Source organism: Furipterus horrens, unplaced genomic scaffold, assembly GCF_987537825.1.
Source record: "Furipterus horrens unplaced genomic scaffold, mFurHor1.1.pri manual_scaffold_10, whole genome shotgun sequence".
Lineage (NCBI taxonomy): Eukaryota > Metazoa > Chordata > Mammalia > Chiroptera > Furipteridae > Furipterus > Furipterus horrens.
Window position 1 is genome coordinate 26942013 of NW_028327180.1, and position 24510 is coordinate 26966522.

The 24510-nt window shown below is 36.4% G+C and overlaps 1 protein-coding gene across 2 annotated transcripts in view; it reads right to left on the reverse strand.

Moving 5' to 3' along the window:
- Positions 1-10747: 10747 nt before the first annotated feature.
- Positions 10748-24510, reverse strand: part of GUCY1A1 (guanylate cyclase 1 soluble subunit alpha 1) — a 53394-nt gene continuing 39631 nt past the window's right edge. For both annotated transcript variants that reach the window (XM_090288820.1, XM_090288821.1), the window contains exons 6-9: positions 23238-23723; positions 20209-20352; positions 14877-15031; positions 10748-12065 (exon numbers count right to left, since the gene is read on the reverse strand). In XM_090288820.1, coding sequence (XP_090144946.1) covers positions 11864-12065; positions 14877-15031; positions 20209-20352; positions 23238-23723 — 987 coding nt within the window. In that variant the 3' untranslated portion in view covers positions 10748-11863. The remainder of the gene's footprint in view (positions 12066-14876; positions 15032-20208; positions 20353-23237; positions 23724-24510) is intronic.

The following is a 24510-nucleotide window of genomic DNA, read 5'->3' on the forward strand; positions in this document are numbered from 1 at the left end:
AGGCTACTCATACCATACTCTGGTATGGAAATCTGTGGCTTTTCCATTTTAACTCTGGTAAAAGTGATTTTAATGAAACGAAGAGTTTTTCACATAAACAAAAAAACGGTACCGTAGAGTAAACTGAGTTGGAAAATCCTGAGCTGTGATGTGAATCTTCTCACACATGTAACTTTAGGTATCCTGGGGTAGACAGAATAAGCCCTCTTCTCCCCACCCTTCACCCCCATCCCAACTTGTCCATGTTTTAATCTCCAGAACCTGTGAATATGTCATTTTACTTGGCAAAAGGGACTTTGTACATGTGATTAAGTCAAAGATATTATTCTGGAAAGAGTATCCTGGATTTTCTGATAATCACAAAGGTCCTTATAAGAGAGTCAGAGCAGGGTCAATATGGCAGCGTAGGTAAACACAGCTTGCTACCTTGCACAATCACGTCAAAATTACAACTAAATTATAGAACAACCATCACTCAGAACCATCAGAAATCAAATTGAATGGAAGTCTGACAACTATGGAATTTAAGAAATTACATTCATCCAGAATGGTAGGAGGGGCGCAGACATGGAATGGGCTGGTCCCATATCCATGAGTGGGTGTCGTATCTGAGACTCCATCAACCTGACCAAAACTGTTTGCCCCATTCTGGAGTTCTCTTGATAATCTGTCTCACCCAAATCACAGGCCCACCCAAACCATTAACTGTGACTTTTCCATATTAATAGCTGGTCTTGGCTCATGCTTTACAACTTCCTAAATCCTATCAAACAAGCAACAGCTGGCTTCAATAAGCCCCCAGCCTCCATACCTCTTGCTAAGTGGCCGCAGGTCTGGCACTAGTAGTAGCTTGGCTTCACCTGGGAATCTCCAAACCCAGAACAAGTAGCAGCATCTCAGCTTGCTTTATAGCTCAGGTAGGGTGACCCCAGGGAGAACACAGGTTGGGGCTGACCTTGCCAGCACCACCTGGGAAACCCCAGGGCTGGTGCACCCAGTGGACAGTTGCAGACCATGTCAGAACACCACCACCCTGCCCCTGCACAGCTGATCCTACACAGAGGGTGGAGGTTGGTGATCAGCGATCACAGCTAGTTCTTGCAGCTGACTGGCCTGGGAAAATCCATCCCAGTCATCTGCCAACAGCAGCAAAAGCTCAACTACAAGAGAAGGGTGTCCTCAGCCCACAAGAAGGGCACCTCGAGTACCCAGCTTGGGTGATAGGGAAGCAGTGCCACTGGATCTTACAGGACACCTACTATATTAGGCAATGCTACCAAGACAGGGAGTCATAGCAGCTCTACCTAATATATAGAAACAAACACAGGGAGCCTGTCAAAGTGAGGAGACAAAGTAACTGCCCAAATGAAAGAACAAACCAAAACTCCAGAAAAAGAACTAAACAAAATGGAGATAAACAATCTATCAGATACAGAATTCAAAACACTGCATATAAGGATGTTCATGGAACTTAGTGAGGACCTCAACAGTATAAAACAAAGGATACACTAATTGAAATAAAGAACAATTTACAGGGTTACAACAGTTGAGTGGATGAAGCTGAGAATCAAATCAATAATTTGGAACATAAGGAATCAAAAAACAATCAATCAGAAGAACAAGAAGAAAAAAGAATAATAATAATAATTAAAAAAAAAATAGAGGATAGCGTAAGCAGCCTGTCGACAACTTCAAGCATTCCAACATTTGCATCATAGGGGTGACAGAAGAAGAAGAGAAAGAGCAAGAGATTGGAAATCTATTTGAAAAAATAATGAAAGAAACTTTCTTAATTTGGTGAAGAATATAAACATGCGAGTCCAGGAAACAGAGAGAGTCCCAAGCAAGATGGATATAAAGAGGCTCACTCCAAGATACATCATAATTAAAATGCTGAAGGTTAAAGATAGAGAGAGAATCTAAAAATCAGCAAGAGAAAATCAGTTGGTTACCTACAAGGCAGTTCCCATAAGACTGTCAGTTGATTTCTCAAAAGGCAGCTTGCAGGCTAAAAAAGATTGGGAAGAAAAATTCAAAGTCATGAAAAGCAGGGACCTACAGCCAACATTGCTCTACCCAACAAAGATACCATTTAGAATTGATGGGCAGACACAGAGCTTCCCAGACAAGAAGAAAATAAAGGAGTTCATCATCACCAAACCATTATTATGTGAAATGTAAATGCGACTTACTTAAGCAAAAGAAGATCAAAACTATGAACAATAAAATGGCAATAAATACATATCTATCATCAATTGTATCTCAAAAACTAAGCAAACAAGAACAGAGACAGAATCATGGATGTGAAGAGCATTTTGATGGTTGCCAGTTGGGAGGGGTTGTAAGGGAATGGGTGAAAAGGTGAGGGGAGTAAGAAGTACAAATAGGTAGTTAAATAATAGCCATGAGGATGTAAGTACAGTATAGGAAATGGAGCAAAGAACTTATATGCATGGCTCATGGATATAACAAAGGTGTGGGAGTTGCTGAGTAGAGTGGGGCAAAAGGGATAAATTAGAACAAATGTAATAGTATAGTCAATAAAATATAATTAAAAGAAAAAAGAGAGGCAGGAGTATCAAAGTCAGAGAAAGTGTGATATTGGAAGCAAAGGTGGAAGTGATATAAGGAAGGAGCCATGAGGCAAGGAATAGAGAAGGCCTGAAAAAGCTGGAATAAGGCAAGAAAAAAAATTCTCTCCTACAGCCTTCAGAACAAATGCAGCTCTGCTGACCATGATTTTAGGCCATCTGACATCTAGAACTATAAGGTAATAAATTTGTGTTGTTTTAAGCCATTATGCTTCTTGTAATTTGTTACAGCAACAATAGGATACTAATACTGTGTGTTGAGTATCTTTCCTGAACCAAATTCTGAGATCTCTCAGAAAACTTAACAGGGACTTAATGTTTGTGTCTCCTAAAATTCATATGTTGAAGCTCTATCTAATCTTCAGTGTGATAGTATTAGAAGGAATTAGAGCCTTGGGAGGTAATTGGGTCTAGATGAGATTATGAAGGTAGGACCCTACTGTGTGATTAGTGTCTTTATAAGAGGAAGAGTCTGCTATGTGAGGACGCAGCCAGCAGGTGTCCATCTGCTGGCTAGGAAGGCTAGCCAAGTTCTCCTGGCCCACATAGGAAATCAAGGTTCCTAAGCACCTACCTGAATGCAGGGTGAGGGAAAGGTTGTAGGAAGAAAGAGGAAATCAAAGTTTTATGCCTCTGCTGCATAATAAAACAAAGTATTTGGGTGGCTTAGACAGCAGAAATTTATTGTCTCCCATTACAGGAGACTAGAAGTCCAAGATCAAGGTGTCAGCTGGGTTGACTACTTCTGAGGGTTGTGAGGAAAAATCTGCCTATCTCTAACCTAGCTCCTGGTTGATTTTTGTCAATAATTCATACTTCCTGACTTGTAGAAACATCATCTTGATCGTCACCTTCATCTTAACATAGCATTCTCTCTGTGTGTTTCTATGTTCAAAATTCCCTTTTTAAAAATAAGGATACCAGTTATATTAGATTAGTGGTCTATCTACTTTAGTATGACTTTTTAAATAATTATATCTGCTATAATCCTATTTCCAAATAAGATAGCATACTGAGGCACTGGGGACTAGAATTTTAACATATGAGGTTTTGGGGTGTCACAGTTTAACCCATATCAATGTCTGGTCTATGGTTTCCATGGAAATTTGCGTGCATCAGGGACATCTTCTAAAAAGAGCCAAACTCCCTTATGACAGCAAGGACTACTGAAAAAATTCCAAGAATGCCATCTCTAAAAAATTCTAAGTTTAGCATGAAAGAATACAGGATAGGCTAAGCCTTAAGATTGCCCAGCTGACGCAAGCTTTATGATTCTGGAATGTTCATCTCCCAAGTGAATGAGCCAAATTTCTGACAACTCCCCTGGTTTCTGCTTATAGGGCATAACTGATTTCCTTCTGTGCATTGAGTGTAAATGTACATCTCCCTGTAACTCTTGCCTGAAGAGGGTCAGAACCTTCCTCTAACCCAGAACTGTTCTTTGTATGAGTTATGGCAATGAGATGTACTTGAGGCTGGCAGCCTGAGTGAAATCTTTTCAGCCAAAGAAAGGTTAGCAACAACCAAGCTGCTGTTCAGGCAGTGACTTTGAACCTCATTTCTGACAGTTGGCATACTGGTCTCTTTCTAATTCTTCCTTACTAACACATAGTAAAATGGTGGACCATTTATCACCCTACTGAACACACAATTCAGGCACCATATTTGCTGTTGATTCCCACGAACAGTTCCCTCCATTCCTGTTGATCAGCCTACAAGACCCCCATCCTTTCTCTTCCAGGAAGCCATATTTCTGTCAGCATCCCATCCTCATTGCCAGAATGTCTATGAATAACTATGAAGGGTCTGAGATTTCTCTCTGCTTGCAAGTTAACGAGTAAAACTGTCACAGTTTCATGGATGCTAGCAGAAGACACAGGGTTCCTGGGTCAGAGACAACAGACTATTACTCAAAACAGCATCCGCAGACAGACAGCATCAGCCTTATCTTACACTGGTTCCCTGGGCCCCAATTTTCACAGGACATCGTGAAGAGAGCCAAGTGACCCCTGAACACAGTGGGTTGCAGTAGAGGAGAGAAGCCCTACATTTAGGAAGACGATGAGGCAGTAAGCTTGCCTGCTCTTTGCTCTGCAGGGGGACATTATTTTCTAAGGCTTCTTCCTCTACAAACATCCTTTAAAATATAGCATAGATCAAAGGCAGTGAGTACTCCTGTTCTCTACAAAAAATTCGAGGGATGAAAATCTTCTCCAGACAGTGAGATTGAGACAAACTGTGGCCAAAGCTTGTGCTACTAACAATTATACTTCGATAAGCTGAGCCCTGTTCTATCTTAAATTTAGGGTATTTTTTTTCCATTTTGATTTTATGTGTGATTTGAAAAACCTGAATATAGGTTTTGTTGGAAATTGAAGCTTTACATACCTAAAGAAATTTATTTGAGTTATATTAGTATCTTATGTAAAAATAGTTTTTTAAAATTGATTTTTGATATACATTGAAGTGTACACAGCAAAAGCCTGAAACAATGGTTTTTGGTCCTGGGTTTCCACACCATTGTGTTGGCAGTTTCCTCTCTCTGTAGCAACAAGACCTACATCAGAATGAATATATTTGTATGTTTTCAAACACTATTGCTTTTATTTAGTTCATTTTTCTTTTAAATAGAACTCATTTTAAATTTTAAGAAGCTTTTTATTTAAACAATTTTATTACAATATTTATGTATCAGCAATATCTAACAAGCTTCTGAGCCACAGGGTAACTTTTTGATAAACTTGGCAACTCTGCCAGAAGCAGAACTCAAAATAAACATGTTATTTAAAGCAGCAATGAAAGTTATAATAAAAGAAGTGTTGTTAGTATTGAGGAGATTTCCAATGCAAAGTCCAATAGGTACCCTCTTTCACACAGAGGGAAGTACAAGAAAGTACTTAAATTAGGAAAAAAAGTGGGGGAGGGATTCTGATAGCAATACATGTTTACCAAAAGCTAGAGAAAAATATGTTGAGACATATGTTAAATATTTTCTGGAAAAAAGCCCCCAAAACCTTTAGTTACCTGTACAGGAAAGCCTATAAATAATTTCACAGTATAAAACAATAAAAACAAACAAACAAACAAACAAGCAAAAAAATCCATATTTCCTTTATTCCTCAAAAATCAAAAGTGGTCTCATTTAAACCAAAAGTCAAGGCTTTTTTCCAGTTATTCATTCTCTTCTCATTTTGAACATTATTTACTATTTTCCCCTCTGAATAATAAGTTTTTAGTTTGAGAGTCTCTGCTACCTCAGTGGGGGGGACTCCAGGAAGTCCCCAAACCTCTGAAGTATATATGTCTTGGGTTAGAAGATCATCTGCACATTTTGGGAGGGGTGGTGGTCTATATCTTTTATGTTTTATTCACTACTCAAAGTGATATGACTCAATCAAAGTAAAGACCCACTGGCCAATTGTAGCAGTTTCCAAAGTAAAATATAAGGATGATACCTTGTGGTAAGAGAAGAAACTACTAAAATTTCGATTTATATTCACACTCATAAATAAAAAAGTTTTACAGCCATATTGTAGTATATAGACTTGAAGACAGCAAATTATATTAATTAATCCTAAGTACTAATAATATTTATATTGTAAGTACTTATTTTTTATATTTAAAAATGCCTATTGGTGTACTAAAATTTTTTTCTCATAGTGCGCAGAAACCCAAAAAGCTGGAGAACACCACTTTAAATTAGTGAATATAATTTCTGTTATAAGAGTTTGCAGGGTATCTTTAATTTACATGTGGCAAAAGGTGAAGGAGCAGCATATTTCCAAATATGGGTATATTTTTCTTCACTTCAGTTTTGCAAGATACAAGTTATTTAGGGAAGAAGGTAGCTCATCGTGAGGGAACAGTGCCTGCATGGTGCACATTCTTGAGTCACTGAGCACCACTATTTCTAAAGGCACAGAATCCCATGACTGTTGTCTCTATAGTTTTCCAAAAGGCTTCAGTTTGTTCCTCTTATTTCAGGTGTGGAATATATTGAATTGCCCAGCCTCCATAATAGCATTTTTGTTTCTCTTCATTTTGTTTTAGTTTTCTTTAAAGCCAATTCATAATTCTCAATCAACACAGATGGATTCAGCAACATTTCAGACTAAACAAACATCTTAATAGATACTTTAAGATTTGAGCATCACCCAAAGTCCTTTTCTGCTGAGCAGTTTTCTCCACAAACAGTAAGTTTTACCAGCAATTGAATATTGTGACATTAAATGATTAAATTATTGAGAGGCAGCACAAACTCACTTAAAATCATCTACCAGAAATGTCTGAGTTAAGTCCTAGAACATTAATGTTTTTGTCCTGATTTCTATTCCAGTGTTTAAATCTAAAATAAGTTTCCTAAAATATAGTATGATGTAAAAGAATCTATACTGATGATAAAAAAAGCCTGGCTTTTAGAATATCACCTTTTTCCTCTTTAAAAAAAAAAAATTAGAATCTGTGCATTCATGAAGCTCTTGCTATTTTTTGGCATGTATTGAATATGGAAACCAAGGGGCATGAAGAAGAAAGTAAGGGAATAATTTGGGTGAAAAAGCATATGGATTGTGGGAGTTTGCCCAAACAGGTGCAGGTGTGACAGGTTAAGAGGAAAGCTAGTTAAAGAGAAATTGAGATGGCAATAAAGTGTAAAATGTCTGATGTGGCTTAAAGTAAAAATATCAAAGGAGTGCACATCATCATTGTAATAAAAGAAGTATTTACAAGGGAGTCTCACTGTACCGAACATCTGGAAGCAAACCTGCAAACAGAAGAAAACTCAAAGCAACAAAGACTACAGAGGACCAAATACACTTTCCAAACTCCTGGCGTTCACATCAGGAGTGATTCTTCCACTTTTCACTGCAAGATACCAAGATTTCTCAGAGTGTAAGAAGAATCCCAACAAAGAACACACAGCACTGTAAACCTTGGTTTAAAGTTACATTTGAGTGTTCTCTGCTTACTAAAGCAAGTCATGCCTGCTTTTAGCTTGTGACTAGACGAGGGAATTGCATTTTTCTATTATCTCTGTAGTACCGAGTTTTTGTTTTACAGATTAGTCCTTCTTTGCAGAAATTGCAACCCTTATAGTGACTTGCCTGCCCAGTCATATCTTCCCACCTTTCCAGCCTTCAAATCTGCCTTCACTTAACTGTGCAAGTACCGCCACTTAAGTGACTTGGCACCACAGTGTGCCATCAGGCAAAACAAACTCTTGTTTTTTTTTTTTTTTTTAAGTATATTTTATTGAAAACTCTTCATGTTTTGTTGTTCAGTGAAGAGTAGTGATTCAGCAAGCCACCCCAACAGTATGTATCAAAGAGATTCTTTTTCACTTATTAATAACTATTTCTCCAGGTAAAATTCAGACACTTCAAACTACTACAATAATTTATTAAGTCATTCTCTTTGAGGCTATTAACTGTTACTTTAACAGGGACTTGAATGTGACTTTCAAGCATAATATAGCCCTCGACTTCCTTTGGACTTTGTATATAAAGCTCTATTTGGGCACTTTTCCAGTTGGGAAATTTCAGGGTGCCAAGTCTACCCTCAGAACCATGTGAAATAGGTAGACTGTTTGACTTGCTATCCCTTGCCCTTTCTAGAGCATCATTTTCTGTCCTAGGACAGCTTCTAACCTAACCATAGGACAGGCTTGGAAGGGTCTGCAATATTACAGAGAAGTTGTTGAAGGAAAGGTTAGTAAAATGCTGGCAATGCTTCCTTCCTTCCCACCAAAGGATCTGAAGGACTAATATGAATTTCCAGTGCCAGTCCTCCAAGCTTTATGTTCATACTTTTGGTAGGAAAACAGCCAGGCTATAACATGAATCATTTTCTTCTGAGATACAGAAGAATGTTTATTTGGTCATCTGTGCAAATAAATATCCACCCTTATCCATGATGTTTCTGACACTGTCTTTCAAAAACACACACATAATCATGTCATTTCTTCCTTTAACATTTGATGTTTCCCTTGCCTACTCATTTTAAAAACTGTTGGGGAGGGAGGCAAAAGCCAATGGTCTTCTTTTTTTATGTTCTGCTTCTTTTTTTTTGTTTGTAAGAATTGTTTTTAACAAAAGGCTCCATAGAAATTAATAATGACAATTAACCATCATTATCATCATCAAAGTCACACACTTTAATGTGAACAACAGCTCTCCTCATGATTTGTATCTATTATAAATAGACTTTCTGTCCTTAATTTCTTCACCTTCAACTCATCCCAGACAACATGCCATCCAGGATATGCTAGGCATCTCCAAAACTCCATTTCTTTCTGTGTACGAGTGTACTTGCTTGGACCAAGTTCTCTCCCTTCCACCTGATGAACTTTGTGCTCCTACAGAATTTCGAAATTATCTTATGTTCACTTCTCATTTTCCTTTCTTGATAGAATGGGTCATACTTTATCTTCAAATTCCCAAAACAGTATTATTTCTGGCATATGGTAGTTATCAAGAAATGATGATTAAATAAATGGGAATTAGTAAGTGAATCTACTAGTATGGAGATTCAAACTTTGCATTTTCTTACGAAGTCTAGATGGAAATAAAACAATGAGGAAAAACGGGAAGAGACCTTTTAACTCGGTATTTCTCTTTGCTTCTGATGCAGACATCTTTAGAAAATGTCAGTGGAACTCTATTCTTGCTTGAGAAATTGCTATAAAGAGCAAATTTACTTTGTGAACTGGACTACAAAATAATGGAGCAAAAAGCTATGAACGAAAACAAAATCAGAACAGAAGGAATAGCTTATGGACTTCTCAGGAAAAACAATCTGAGAAGGAAGTAGTGTTGGGACCCTACATTATTTTTTTAGGATAGTTAATGAGGCAACAAGATTGAGAACTCTTAGCCCCCAACCCTGTCATTGGCTCTGTGGCCATTCTTTTCTCCATCCTCAATTTCACTCCTACAGCAGTGCTCCTATTTTGGTCCTTTTTTTCCTTGAGAACTTACCTTCTAGGTTCCCAGCCTCTTGCTACCATCAGTGGTCTGGATCTGAAAATGTATCCATAACCTCTATCTTCCAAATTGAATAAGAGAAGGAAAGGCAATCTCTTAACTTTTAATATCCAGTTGTGGATTTTGAATGCATTCTATCATGGAATGCTTAAGGTCCACAAAATATTTCATGATCAACGAGCCTTTATAGGTTACCTGGGATAGCTATCATAGATTATTTAATTTCTCTGGAAAAATACATGTTTGGTGACTTTTTATTTAAATAAAATATCAAACTTAGAGAAAGGTTGCAGAAATAGTGGAAGGAATTCTCCATTGCCTTTACTCAATTGTTTATATTTTCCTCTGTGGATTTTAGGTGCAAACTCACACACACATAAACACACAGAAAAGAAATATTTTTTTGAATTCTAATTAACTTAAAAACTTAGGAAAACAAATTATTATCATGTTTAGATATGCTTATTTTTATAAAGAAAAAAAATTATTTTATGCTTATAAATTTCCTTTAATTCCTATCATCTTCGCTATTATGTGTTGTCATAGAAAGAAACAATGTATTTGTCTTTATTTTTCTTTTAAGTATTTTTATTAATTTCATATTTTTGTGAGGCTATAAGTATATTTTCCCAACACCTATGGTATTTTCAAATAATAGGGTTGGCATTTAATGAGACGCATTCAGTCCTTCAAGATATTAGGGTATTGCTTAGTAATAATCATTGTAATATCTATAGTGGTACGCATAGGTTACTAGAGGGCAATTGGTAATTACCTTTTATTCTGGAGGTCACCATGTGGTGCTCTGGGAACTACTGACGATAATTAAAAAGCTTTTAAATTGAATTATTTCTTGGAACCCCCAAGTAAGAGTTCAGTGTATCTATGGCTCTGTTAATAGTAATTTAAAAATTATAATGTTCATCTTTATCTTCCTTTGAAGTTGAGCTCTTTTAAAATCAATCCTTATTTAGGTTTAGTTCACCAGAGATCTTAGACTGACATCATTAAAAATTAAAGTTTAAGCTCCAGAAAAATGTTTAAAATTTTCCATAATAAAAATCACAGCATAATTTTCTTCACCAACACTAACATTCTCTTTAAACAATATCACTGAGATATTTCAACTAGAATAAAAAATTTACAAATGTGTACTTAACAAGACGAAAAAAAAAACCCTGATGATTCTTAGGAAATATACAAACACTAAAGTATTCAATATACATACTTGAAAAATAAACTTTTGGAAAAAAGAACACGTTTTATTTCCCACTTCAGAACTTAAGATTTTCTTATTGGAATTTTTTGTAGCTCAGCATGGCAATAGAGTATGTCTGATGAAATAGACCCAAGTTATTGGGGTGTGTGTGTATGTGTGTGTGTGTAAATGTTTTACTTCTGTAGTTTATTGTATTTTTTTTATGTTTCCTAAACATACAATAAACATACTTTACTCCCACGTTGCTTCTGATTAAAATAAATCATAACGATATCACTGAATTTTAATATAGGCTATAATTATCTTTTATCTTAAACAGAAATGAATTAATGGGAGTTAAATTTCTAATAGCAAATAAAATAACCTTTACCATATGTCAAATAAAAAATGTCAAACAAAAGGAAATGTTTATTGTTAATGACACATTACATTATGGAGAATACTTTTATAAAATAATCTTTGATATTTACAGAAGACCTACTTTATATTCATATTGCCTCTAACCCATAACTGCTTATTTTCTTAAAAGGAGAAAAAAAAAGAAAAGTGCAACAGAAAAAAACCTCAATCTATTTTGGTATGTATGTTAAAAATTAAATGAGAAAATACAATAACATTCAGTTTAAAGGTTCAAAGAGCTTATGGTATCGAAGAGTATAATTTCTATGCAGAAGCTTCTTTAAGGCAACACTATCACAGACACACTTTAACGACCATGGCATTCCTCAAGGGCACAAGAACACTAGTGACTCCATCACATTGTACAGATTGTTACAATTAGCTGATATATGTAAAATGTGCTAAATTTTGAGTACAGATAGTAAGTGATTGTTATATAACAAAAATATCCCCCAAAAGTTATTTCTTGAGGTTCCTTTTTTATTTTCACTGAAGAGCTTAAGTATTGAAGTGAATACATTTTTGTCTGTTAAATGGAAGAAAGAGTAGATCATACTTAGCTCCTGAAATTTTAATACTGCTTTTTAACCATCTGCTTCCTAAAGTGCTTTCAGAGATTCCACACATGCCTGAAGGAGTCAATCCCCAGAAACTAATATCAGGTATATATTTTGCTAATCTATCCCCGATGCTTTGCCCAAAAAGTTGGCATTGCCATCTTCAATATCTTTCTTTTGAAACCATGGTTTTGAATTTGTTCCTTGTTGATAAGCTTCCAGAAAATAACAAATTCCAGGAATTTCACTGGGGAAATTTGGTGGAAGTTTCTCCCTTGATCGAGGGGTAAATACAAAACCAGGATAGTCTTTGAGTAATCTGAAAGAGTAAATTTAAAATATTAGCATTAAAATTTAATACTAACAAAATTGTCTACTCAAAAAAAGATAACAGAACTAAATGAATATTCCTGAAAATATTAATAAACAAGTCATCCTCATTGTGATTGACAGAAAGCTCCTTATGATGTTAACAAACAGAAATACAATGGAAAATAAATTCACAATAGTAGGGAAATAAAACCCCAAACAATTCAAAGGTCTAATAATAGCAAAACAAACAAAAAAAACCCAACTCATAAGTATAATGCTATAGAATAAGGCTTTATAAGTTGAAAGATTGGACAAGTTAAAACATTGTCCATTTATTGAATCAGTGATTTTGTAAATATTACTGAGAAGTAATCATGGACAAAACACTGTAAAGGAAAAGTTCTACATAGGATTTTATACATATAAAACTTTTGATCTCTCAATAGAATTTTTACAAAATCAAGGTTAGTAAGACTAAATGCGATTTAATTATACATATTGATACTCTACTTCCTATCTGGTATTTGCAATATTTTTCCTTCTTAAATTCATTTGTTCTTCCGAATTGTTTTATTTGTTACTAACTGCTTATCCATGATGCTAAACTCATTTTGAATTCCCAATCCTACTGATTTAGTGGCTCTTATTTCCATTACTTACCTAGCTTTCTGTCAAATGCAAACTTAATAAGCATTTCTCTAATCTATTATTTAGGCCATGGATCTAAACCAATTTCTACAGAAAACCACTCATCACATCTGCCTAACCAGACCACAGCCTTACTCACCAGTCTGCAATGTCATGTCTAAATGCAATAGAATGATGGTGCTGCATTAGAATTTCGTACTGCAACACTCTTACATACTGAAGAAACCAACTGGGTAGAAATCTACATCTCAAGAATGACAGACCTGGAGTAGAATACATGTGAATATTCTATTAACTAATTTCTATTAGTGTACCAGTAAATAATCTGCAAAAATAATAAAACTAATAAAAATGATGCTTCAGTCATGAATTCATAAATATTTCTTGAGGTCTATTATTTATAAGGCAGATTACTTTGTAATATATAATAAAAAAGTACAGAATCCCATAGTAAAAATATAAGCTTCGAACTGGTAGATTTAGTTTCAAATAGCAACAAAGATGTCAGTTTTCTACCTTTTAATAATGGGGATAATAGTATACATCTCTAGGACTGTTGTGAAAATTAAATAAATCAATTACCTAAGACTAATTAAGCATCAATCAGATATCACATAACACCCATTATATTGGTAACAATTAATAAACATAATAATATCCGGCTTTGGGGAAGAGAAAACTTCACACACCATTGGTGGAATAAAAATCGATAAAAGCAATTTGGACAGCTAACTTATCCTGAGTAAAGTTGAAACTGGGTATAGCCTATGATCTGGGATTACCACTTACAGGCATGTTATCTAGAAACATATGTATAAGAATATTTATCAAATAATTTTTATAATAAAAAACTGGATACACTTTAATTAACCATGAGTAGGAGATAAATTCTGGCTTATTCCTACTCTAGAATACATATTCAATATTATAGAGTGACATGCTTGTTCAGGCTTGTACTGGCTTGTGAGAGCAAACTGTTTAACGTTCAGGAATTTTCCAAGCCGTTGGTGGCCTGAAAAATGCCGTGGTGGGAGTATTTATACATAGACATTGGTATATGCTAGAAATCAGGGATTCTTCACTTCAGTCCCCTAAATTGGTTACTAGCACACCACTGCATTAGAAATAGTTTGAATAAATGAATTACATGTATAAGAATTAGATTTACATTTCATTAAGAAAAATATCTCAAAAACATAATTTTGATTGGATCCAAGGCAAGTCATGAAAGGATATGAACAGGTTCAGTGGAAATCTATTTCTCTCTGACTTGATTTTTTTATCTGCAGAAACCTAGATGAAGAGAGTTATGCTCCTGGCTTCTTTGTGCCCATTGTCTTCCTGGTAAACAGCAGCAACATATGTTATTGCTGTACTTAATGCCTTCCTGCTTCCCTCTTGGGAAGCCTGCTTGTCTTGAGGACATACATGTTCTCAGACGTTCCTACAAATCTTAAGGGATATCTAGTCCAGGTGTCAGACAGAAAACGGGGACCTGGGGACTAATATTTAATTTCTTTAATAAAACAGGGTTCTGAAACAAGTATGACAAAATGTTGACATTTATTAAATATTAGTGCTGGTGACATGGGTATCATACTTCCTTTGATTTTTTTTTCTGTATATTTGGAATCTTTAAAAATAATTATAAAAATGTATACATCTATAAGGATTTAATAAATAAAAATGTATGAAACTATAGGTGATTGGTAAATTTAAAAATATTTTTCTGTCCACATTAGCTCAACATTTCCTATTAAATATGATAATTACAATCATGACTTCTATATCACTTTAATTTATTAAGTGCTTTGCTCAAGATCCTACATCTGGTAAGCCCTGCATTTGAAATGGGCAAGACATGTTTTGTGAATACATATCCTAGGCTTTTTAAAGAAACTTCCAGACAAACACAATTAGAGTATCATGGAGTGAAACATATTCATTAAATCATCTTCAAATAAAGATAAAAATTTATAATAAAAACAGGCTGGGGAAATGAAACCATTTATGTTAAAGTTTGATGGCAGTAAGATCCAAGGACAGCAGCAAGCGTCCCAGTGCAGATGTCCACATAGGGTGGGTTTTCTTTCCTGCCTCTGGACCGGCTACCATTTCTCCCAATACCATAGTAAAATAACAGATTTCAAGTGGTCAGTGCCATCAGTACCTGTAAGTCGTTGGGCTGACGTTGATTTTCCGTGGTACACTGCAGGACTCAAATTTGTTAGCCAAGGTGACATTGTTTCCAAAAAGACAGTAACGGGGCATTTTAACTCCAACAACTCCAGCAAAGACCGACCCAGAATGCAGTCCGATTCGCATCTGAAAGCAAAAACAGTACCACAGTGTTCCTGGCGTTGGTAAAGCACTTCCCACCTGCCAGTGTTGTTTGAACGCCTTGTCTAAATAACTGTGCCGATCGCTCTGGCCACACCAGTTCCTCCTTCCTCAAAACCTCACGCCAAGTTCCTTCTGCTCCTCACAGCTGACTAAAGACGACCAGTGGCGAATCAGCCACACCTGTTACCTATTCTCCATTTATGCACTTAAGTTTACTGCACAAAGCAGTCTTGTTTCTCCTTCTTTCAATATCCAAGACAAATTTGTGCATATCTATCACAGTTACCGTAGTGACAAGACAAAGTGTCTATGGGCTGTTTATGTAACCTGCTCTATCAAGTGAGACAGACGTAACTTCTGGACTACAGGAGTTGTTTCCCACAACACTGTCAGAGAGGGGCAAAAGAAGCTAGCTCTCACTATATAACGCGTGTGGTTTTAGGAATATTGCTTTAAAAAAATCTTTATGCCAAAGACTACCCCACTCTTCAAATGATTAACAGCTAGAGAAAGGGAATTTCAATATTTAAGCAAAAAATAACAGAGGAAGCAGAAAGTTCTTGCCAAGGCCCAGATTATAGTGACTCTATATATCAGTCAGTTTAAAACATCTGGGCCCATGGAAAACCATTGTTCTTCCTTATCTAGTTATAAGACGCAGTCCGAAATATGGTAGAGTAGTTTAGAAATTGTGAAAGTTATTCATGATTTGGAGAGCTTTGGGAATAGAATATTTTAAACCAGGATCTTCTAGAATATCTGAATATTTGATGACCTGAGAGGCTGCACAAAGTCTTAAAGTACTGCTACAGTAAAGCAAGTTAAAGTGGGGATATTTTAAGTAACAATCAAATGTCATGTGTATTATTTTCAACTTCCATGATCAGTTGACAATTTAAAAATAAGTTTTTAGAATTCAGAAGACTCAAGTTCTGCCTCATATCTGCTAGAAACTTCCCCAAATTATTTGCTTATAAGCTGTCAAATCCTGAATTCTACAAAATTGTCAAACAAAAGCACTCTAATATGAATCAGAAGATACGCATTCTAAAACCAAACTCTACTAAAATGGGCAGTCTGATTTTCTGTCAGTCTTTGTATTTCCCTCTATATCTTTATCTGTAAAAGTAGGAATTAGATTATTTTTAAAGTCCCTTGTTTGTCACAGTTTTATTTCCAGCAGCAAAACAGGTGTTTATTACATTGGGCTTTTTCTTCTTTAGGAGAATATGTTTTTACATGTCCAACAACTAAATAATATAAACAAACAAAAATAATGAGAAAAAACAAAACAAAATGATCTTCTGCCTCTATCAGCCATAAGTTTAGCACATTTAGATGGAGAAGTTTTTGCTTTCTTTGGGCATTCTTCTGATTAAACCAGTTTCTCTCTGTACTTTGTCATTCTAGCTTTTTATATGGTAAATTTCTCATAGCATTTTATTTTTCTATCGCATAATGAATATATACATACATCTGCCTTATAAAAACCCAAACAAGGCAGATAAAGCACCTGCCCTGTTGACGAACTCCATGCTGCTCTCCCTCCCCTTTCTCCTTCTCTAACTTCTGCATCTCACCCTCAATTCCAAAGTTTTCCTCTCAGGGGATTTTTCAAATTCAGGCACAAGAAAATGATCCAAACTTTAAGAAGCACATCATGTCCTGAATTAATCTCTTTTCGCTGGGAATAGACTTCTATGTAAAATAAGAAGAGACAAAGACAGAATTCTGTCTCCCAGTAAAAGCTTAGATGGAAACTTGCTGGTCTTCCATTTGGGGACCACTTTTGACATAGCCCTGATATCATCACAGGCTTCCGGGAGTATGGAAGGAGAGGTACCAGAAGTTTGTTTCCAAGTTCAGTTTCCATTCACTGACTTTAGCCCTCTGGCCCCTGCCATCATCCCCCTTCAGCTTTCTAAGCCAGAGTGGGTGGATGTTGGTGAGGACATTCGTAGGAATCAATGAGTAGATGACTTGTACATATGACACATTGGGGGGAAAAAAGGAGTTTAAGAAAAGGAAAATTTTTATTTTTTTTATAATTTTAACAAGGTTACTTTATTTTATTTTATTTTTATTTTATTTATCTGTTTTTAGAGAGAGGGGAAAGGAGAAAGAGAGGGAGAGAAACATCAATGTGCAGTTGCCTCTCACGCGCCCCCAACTGGGGACCTGGCGTGCAACCTAGTCATGTGCCCTGACTGGGAATCGAACCAGCGACACTTGGTTCACAGGCCAATGCTCAATCCACTGAGCCATGGCAGCCAGGGCTGGGAAATATTTTCTATTATTTTATTTTGATTCCATTCCATGGGGTAGCAGGGTAAGAAGGAATAGACACCTGGGCTTTGAAGCCACGTAGATATGACTGCAAATTCAGATGCGTGGGGGACTTGCTTACTCTTGTCCATCAGTGAGTTGTGGTTTTCTCTTCATAAGGTTGTTAGGAAGATTAGATAAGACAATATTTAAGTCATAATATGCTCCCCGCTCCCGAAACACAATAACATTAGTTTGGCCATAAAGTTTGTTTAGTTTTTTCCGTAACATGGTTCTAGTTGTGTTTATTTATCTTTAACTTCACTACAAACAATTTTGTTAGATTGCATTGTGACAGCTGTCAATCAGCATGCATTAAGAAAAATTTATCAAAATTGGTGAATTTTTGTGTAGCCATTTTAATATCAAAGATGGAAGAAAAGACACAGCAATTTTGGCATATTATGCTTTATTATTTCAAGAAACATAAAAATGTAACTGAAAGACACACACAAAAATATTTTTGCAGTGTATGCAGAAGGAGCTGTGACTGATCAAACATGTCAAAAATGGTTTGCAAAGTTTTGTGCTGGAGATTTCTTGTTGAACAATGCTCCATGAAAGAAATCTCCAGTACAAAACTTTGCAAACCATTTTTGACATGTTTTCTCATTATTTTCATTTGTTTATATTATTTAGATGTTTCATGGTTGGGTAGACAAGTTGAAGTTGATAGCAATCAAATTGAGGTGTTAATTGAGAACAATCAACATTATACCACATGAGATGTAGCCAACATACTCAAAATATCCAAATCAATAGTTATTGGTGAAAAAATTTTTAAATGTGTCCTTTATGGAAAAAACTAAACACACTTTTTGGCCAGCCCAATATTTCTCTCTACAAAAAATACTTTTCATATCTGCCTCTGTGATATTTCATGGGTAGCTCCTAAGGTCATCAGATATTTCCTCAGACTGCAGGTTAAAAAGGTCATTAAAACTAAACTATAATTACTCAGGTAATTATCTTTGAAACTAGCTATAAATAATTCCTCCAATTGCAAAACACTAAAAATACATTTCTACAAATAACAAAAATCATGCCATTAATCTCCCTGGTTCAAACATACACATCTTAGTTACAAAATCCATTTATGTGGAAATCACTAGTTTTATTGTTTAGTTGGCTATTTTAAGCATTTACATTGACGCTTTAAGTTGAGAGAGAGAGAGAGAGAGAGAAGAGTAATTATCCTTTTAAAAAAGTGAAATTACAGAAATTAAATCTGAAAAAGTCAGATGCTGCGATGCTTTTAAAACAGTCACAAATTATTTCACAATGTCCCCATGGAGACATGGGGTCTGTCTCCTCCCCTCTGGCCAGGTTTATGATGGCTTTGACCAATAGAATAGAATGGAAGCATCACTATGTGTCTCCTAAGGCTAGTTCATAAAAGGCCATGCAGCTTTCACCAATCTTATTCTCTGGGACATAAGCCACCATGTAAGCAGTGTGACCACTCTGAGGCTACACCATATGTAAGCATGTGGGTGACAGTCCCAGCTAATCCCGGCTTTTCAGCCATCTGTAACAAAGAACCAGGCATGTAAGTGAGGCAGTCACCTTGGAATGGGTCCTCCGGCTCCAAGCGGGACATCCAACTATTCCAAATGCCCTCAACCACTTGAGATTTCCTAGCTGAAGTACCAGATTCTGTGAGTGAGGTGAGGTATCTCCCTGTTATGCCTCATCAAAGTTCTGATGCACAGAATCCATGCATAATAAAAGATTTGTGTTTTTGCAGCACTACATATATGAAAGTATGTCACACCAGAACATAGAACTGGGAAGACAGCCAACTTAGAAAACAGTTATGAAGACTTACATGTATGGTGTCTACTAACATTGAAGCGAGCCAAGACTAAAAATTTTAAATATTATAGTTTTGTTTTAATTTTTTTTTCTTTTTTCTCTATATATCTTATTGCATATTAGATAGGAGTCTATGTCACTTCAAAGGCTCATTTCTGGCTCACTAATTGAGGCCTATCCTATAAAAATTAAGTGACAAATTGACTATAAGTGCCACAAATAAAGACAATCTGGTCATGTTCTAGTTATTAACCCAATGTCGAGCACATTAATTTTGTTTTCTCATCTGCAATAAAATATTCTGGGATCTGACTCATCTAGACATTTAAAAATTTTATGTGTCCTGGAAAATATCAGTAGATTAACAGTCAACATTCATTTTACTGTGATGTCCTCCCCGACAGGTCCTAGAAAATTAAAATTACATTTTCCAAACTGCCTGGCAGTTTCTAGATGCATTAGGCTGGGTGACTCAGATACACTTGCACAAGATTTGGAAGCTGGGATTTCTGCTGTGACTGCACTTGTGATACTTATGGGTAGTAGCCTAACTGTGGAAGCCTTTGGATTTCCTATAGCACACTTACTGAAAAGCCCAGTTTCCAATCACTCTTTTAATGAGGGTCATGATGCAGGATTTCCAGGTGGCGGATTCAAATTAGAGTAGGTGCAGTTTTGTCCTGTGGCCAGTAGTAGAGGCAGAAGCTTTCAGAACACAAGGATTTCCTGACTGTGGCTGTGGTGGTATATATAATTATTCCTGATCAAGCAGGCTTCCTAACTGAGGAAAAAACAGTGGTTCTGATTTCTGGCTATAGGAGCCATTTTTTAAAAGCTCACGGGATAGATGGCTTCTTTGGTCCTTGCAATGATTCTCTAAACCACTTAATACCCTGTCATCAATTTCTTTCTGCTTAAACAAGTTAAGAGAGTTTGCTCTCTGCAACTAAACCCCGACTGATACCCCATTCTTTCGATAACTAACTAATAAGCATTTCCACTCATTTGATCCACTTTACCTTGATAGGTTCTCCATGGGGAGACATGACTTCATCAGAGAGCTCCATCATCTTCAGGGCCATCAGCGCTATCTGAACAGCATGGGTATCGCTCTCTCTGTGTAGTCCCCCAGCCACACAATATGCATCGCCAATGGTCTCCACCTACACAAAACAGATTTTTCCAAGCTCAGGAAGAATCACAGCGTATGACATAGAGCAGAAGTTAAGAATCATAGAGTAAAAATCCCTGTGTTCTCTGTCTATGACACTGGCTACAAAAAGCTACCAATTAATTTAAATCCACCAAATTGTAATACCCTCATTTTTCTTCCCCTCTAAATATATTTTGTAACTCGTCAGATCATCTCATTCTTCTTATGCAAAGCTTTCAGTGTGGAGAAATGGAGGTGAGAAAAGAAAAAAGATACATAAACCTTTAGTAATTTCCTGTTTCACTCAGAATAAATGCTGAAATGCTTATAAGATGCACAAAGTTCTTCTTGACCTGCCTTTCTGCTAATTCCTGACTTTACCTGTTAATTCTCCCTCTTGCTCACTTTGTCTCAATGCCACTAGCCTCTGCTGTTTTCCCTCAAACATACCAAACATGCTCTCACTTGCTAGTTCTTTGCCTGGAATAATCTTCCTGCAGATAACCACTTGGTTTGTCCCGCATGTCCTTCAGCCCCTATAAAACATCACCTTATGAGAAAGGCCATTCTCTATGAAATAGCAATCGCCCTTAAATTGCTTTATTTTTTCCTGCAGAATATTATACCACATAACATACTATACATTTATTCATTTGTGTACTGTCCTTCTTTCCCTCAGGAGGATATAAGCTCTTCGAGTCTGTCTATTTTATTAACACCTGTCTAGCACCTGGTATACTATAGTGCCTGGTTTATTCATCAATCTATGAACCAGGTAACAATGCCTCCTGTAAACTTTTTCTTGATAGTGAATGCATAAGAAGAGCTTAATGAAAAAGCTAACATATCACAGGTGCTCAATAAATGCTATTAATTAAGAGAAGCAGTACCCTCACCGCTGCTTGGAGTTAGGTGTCCAATCTCTGTGCTACTTTAGCACCTTGTACAGACTGGAGTGAAATGGAGTCTTCATCAGGTCATATGGAAATGTAGCATTTGTCATCGCCACCCCCAAACATGTCAACTCTTCTCACAGGGATTGTGCCCACCCATGCTGAAAATGCTGGGTAACCAGTAGATATTGGCTAAAATAATAAATAAATAATACTAACACAAAAAGACAGCTAAATAATTGAAAGACTGAAAGTGAAATTAAATAAACTCCTGGTATGATCAGATCCCCAAAACAATAAACTATTGCTCAGAAGCCATGACGCTTCTAGGTCGGCCTATGATTATACAGTCTGTGTATCTTACATTTATTTTATGGTGAAGATCCTTATTTATTGATGGCTATCTCCAGGTAGTTTCATGAAAAGGCACAAGCGGAGAGAAAGTGAATGTGAGAACTGAGAAAGAAGGTGATTGATTAGGTCGGGCCACAGCTGGGTTATTCAGGGAACTCTTGTAGTCAGGAGGCTAGATTCTAAATACTTAACAGAAATAACCACGTTTTTTCAACTTGAAGAAGAGGACTGCTTCTTCTGCTATCCGTCAGGGCAGTTTGCAAAGAACAGCAAGACTTCTTTCTCATAATTCTGAGAAAGGAGACATTCTCAAGATAGAAGCTGTCTACAAAATAAATAAAGTAAATTCCACAAGAGGTCATCAAGCTTAACCTAACCAAAGCCAATTATTTTATCTGTAATTATCCATGGACCTATTTTTGTCCCAAGGGATCATAGCTCCATCTGGAATTTCCTGTTAGAAATTTTAAAAAGGAAGTTTTTTTTTTTTACTTCAAGTATCTAGATTTTTAAAAAGGACTTTTACATTTCCATAAATAATTTCTGTTTTCTCTTCAATTATCTATTTCATGTTGAGTTCAGCTCTGAAATTCCAAATTATGTGGCAAATTAAGAGATGACTCAAGCCACACAAATGAGAAGCATGCTCTATTCTTAATGTTGATGTCTAAAATAATGCAAAATACTTTAAATCGGTTAAAAAAAAAGTTTTACTTATAAAAAAAACAGGCAGAACATGGAATCTTTTTGTTAGTTCTATTGTTTGATAATAGTTGCATTTAAAAAGTAGCTTATTGCAGGTGGGGGCAATCATTATGCATCTCCAGTGCCTAGAATAATACCTGGTACATCCTAGGGACTCAAATCCTGCTGCCTGATGAATAACATGTATTACTTACCAGAATATTTACAACAATATTGTTCATAAAGATTATAGGACATGATGTATGTTATTCATGCATATCAAACTTAGGTGGATAATATTTTCTCTGTTTCAGAAATGAGAAAGATTAACTTTCTCAGCTTACAAATATGTCAGGTAGAGACAAAATCTGCAAGACAGACCTCTCTTATTCAGACATCTCTGCCCTCGGCCTCTCTATAATAATGCTTAAGTAGGTCATTGGGATTTCTTCTAACTGGCCATAAAAAAATATCATATTAACTCTGTATTGAAAATCTATTTAAATACAATTTGTATAATCCTCATGTTTCTTTACTTTCACAGACACAAAGGCTAAGTTTTCCCTGTGCAAGCCATACTTTGAATTGTATCATACTTAATGACTCAGTCTCCACAGTCAAGTGTACGGTTCATTGACTTCTAAACTTTACCTGCTCATGTGTCCTACACCCATCTTCCACTTCCCATCTTCCATCATCCCACCATTCTATGCCTATTCCTTGAGAAGACAATGTGGTGGTCTTTTCATATTACCATTGTCTCTGTTTCTGGGCAGATTCAGAGCTATCTCTGGCTGGCAAGCACCCCCCTGATCAGTGCACAATGCTCGCTCCCAGGATGTGGCTCCCAGGATGGCCTTGCTGAGACAGCCTCTTGTTTGCATTACCACTCAGATGCTACTTGCTATGCTTTTGCTCAGTGGCTTATGCCTGGGAAATGGGCTCTGCCCTGCTCCACCCCTACCTTGTAGACATCCAGCTCTCCACACTGCTGGTCAAAGCGCGTGTAGAGCTCATTGAGCATGGTGATGACCTGCAGCGGTGAGCACTGGGAGCAGATGGCAGTGAACCCAACGATGTCTGAGAAGAGCATGGTGACATTACTGAACTTCTTGGCTTGCACCACCTGCCCTTGCCACAGCTGTTGCGCCACTTCGGAGGGAAATATAGAGCACAGGAGATCAACTGTCTTCTTCTTCTCCTCCTCCAGGGCTTGGTGGGCTTGCTCAAGGGTGGCCTTCAGTTTTCCCAGCCTCTTCTTAAGGCCGTCTTGAGCTCTGGCCTGCTCTCCTATCAAGACCACATCCCTCAGTGCATTGTGAATCGGGATGTCTGAGAGGTAGAGCCCTCGTCCTGTAAAATCTTCTAATCTGTCCACACAGGGTGACCCCAAGAACAAGATCGCACTGGATTCGATGATATAAATCATTTGACCTTTGAGGTCCATAACCTGTGAAGCAAAGGAGAACCAAAATTCCTGTGGTTTACGTGAGTTCCCAAAACCTTTTTTGAGACGGGAGGGGAAATAGATAGTGATAATCCCTTTGTATTATACTTGAAATTTTTCTACCTGCTGACCAAGAACAACATGCATTCTTATAGTACCAACTTACTATTAATTCTAAAATGAATGCAGACATTTGAAGAGTATATATATAAATCATAATTTTCAATAAATAGTGAGAATAATTCTTTCTTCAAGGCTTTCTCATGAAGTGGCATGCTGCTGTTTTTCTTACTACATTTTAGTAACAGCCAGGAGAAATAAGTGTACCAAGGGAGCCTTGAGAGAGGTGAGGCTTCAAATGATTACCCTGAATCACATGTGTGTTCACTACAGCAGAGTCAGAAGCAACCCACACGTCCTTCAATGGCGCACAGTTAAATAGAAGACAACCTTACAATGAGATACTACACAGCCTTTGAAAAGTGAAACAGACCAGTATCTAATGACATGGAAGGATGCTCAAAATATTTTGTTTAGTGATAAATGGAAGTTATAAATAGTATATATTTTTGTTTTAAACAAAAGTGTACATAACTTGTTTTTGATTTTTTACTATAGTTAACATTTTTTAAAACATTTAGCTATAACATTTTTATGATAAAAAGTTATAAAGCTGTTTTCATTTTGGGGAATATTGTGTCTGCTGGGGTTATGTATGACTAATATTTATATGCATCATAAGCCTCTCTATTAGTTTTGCTGTACTATCAACTAAGATTTAGCAAACTTT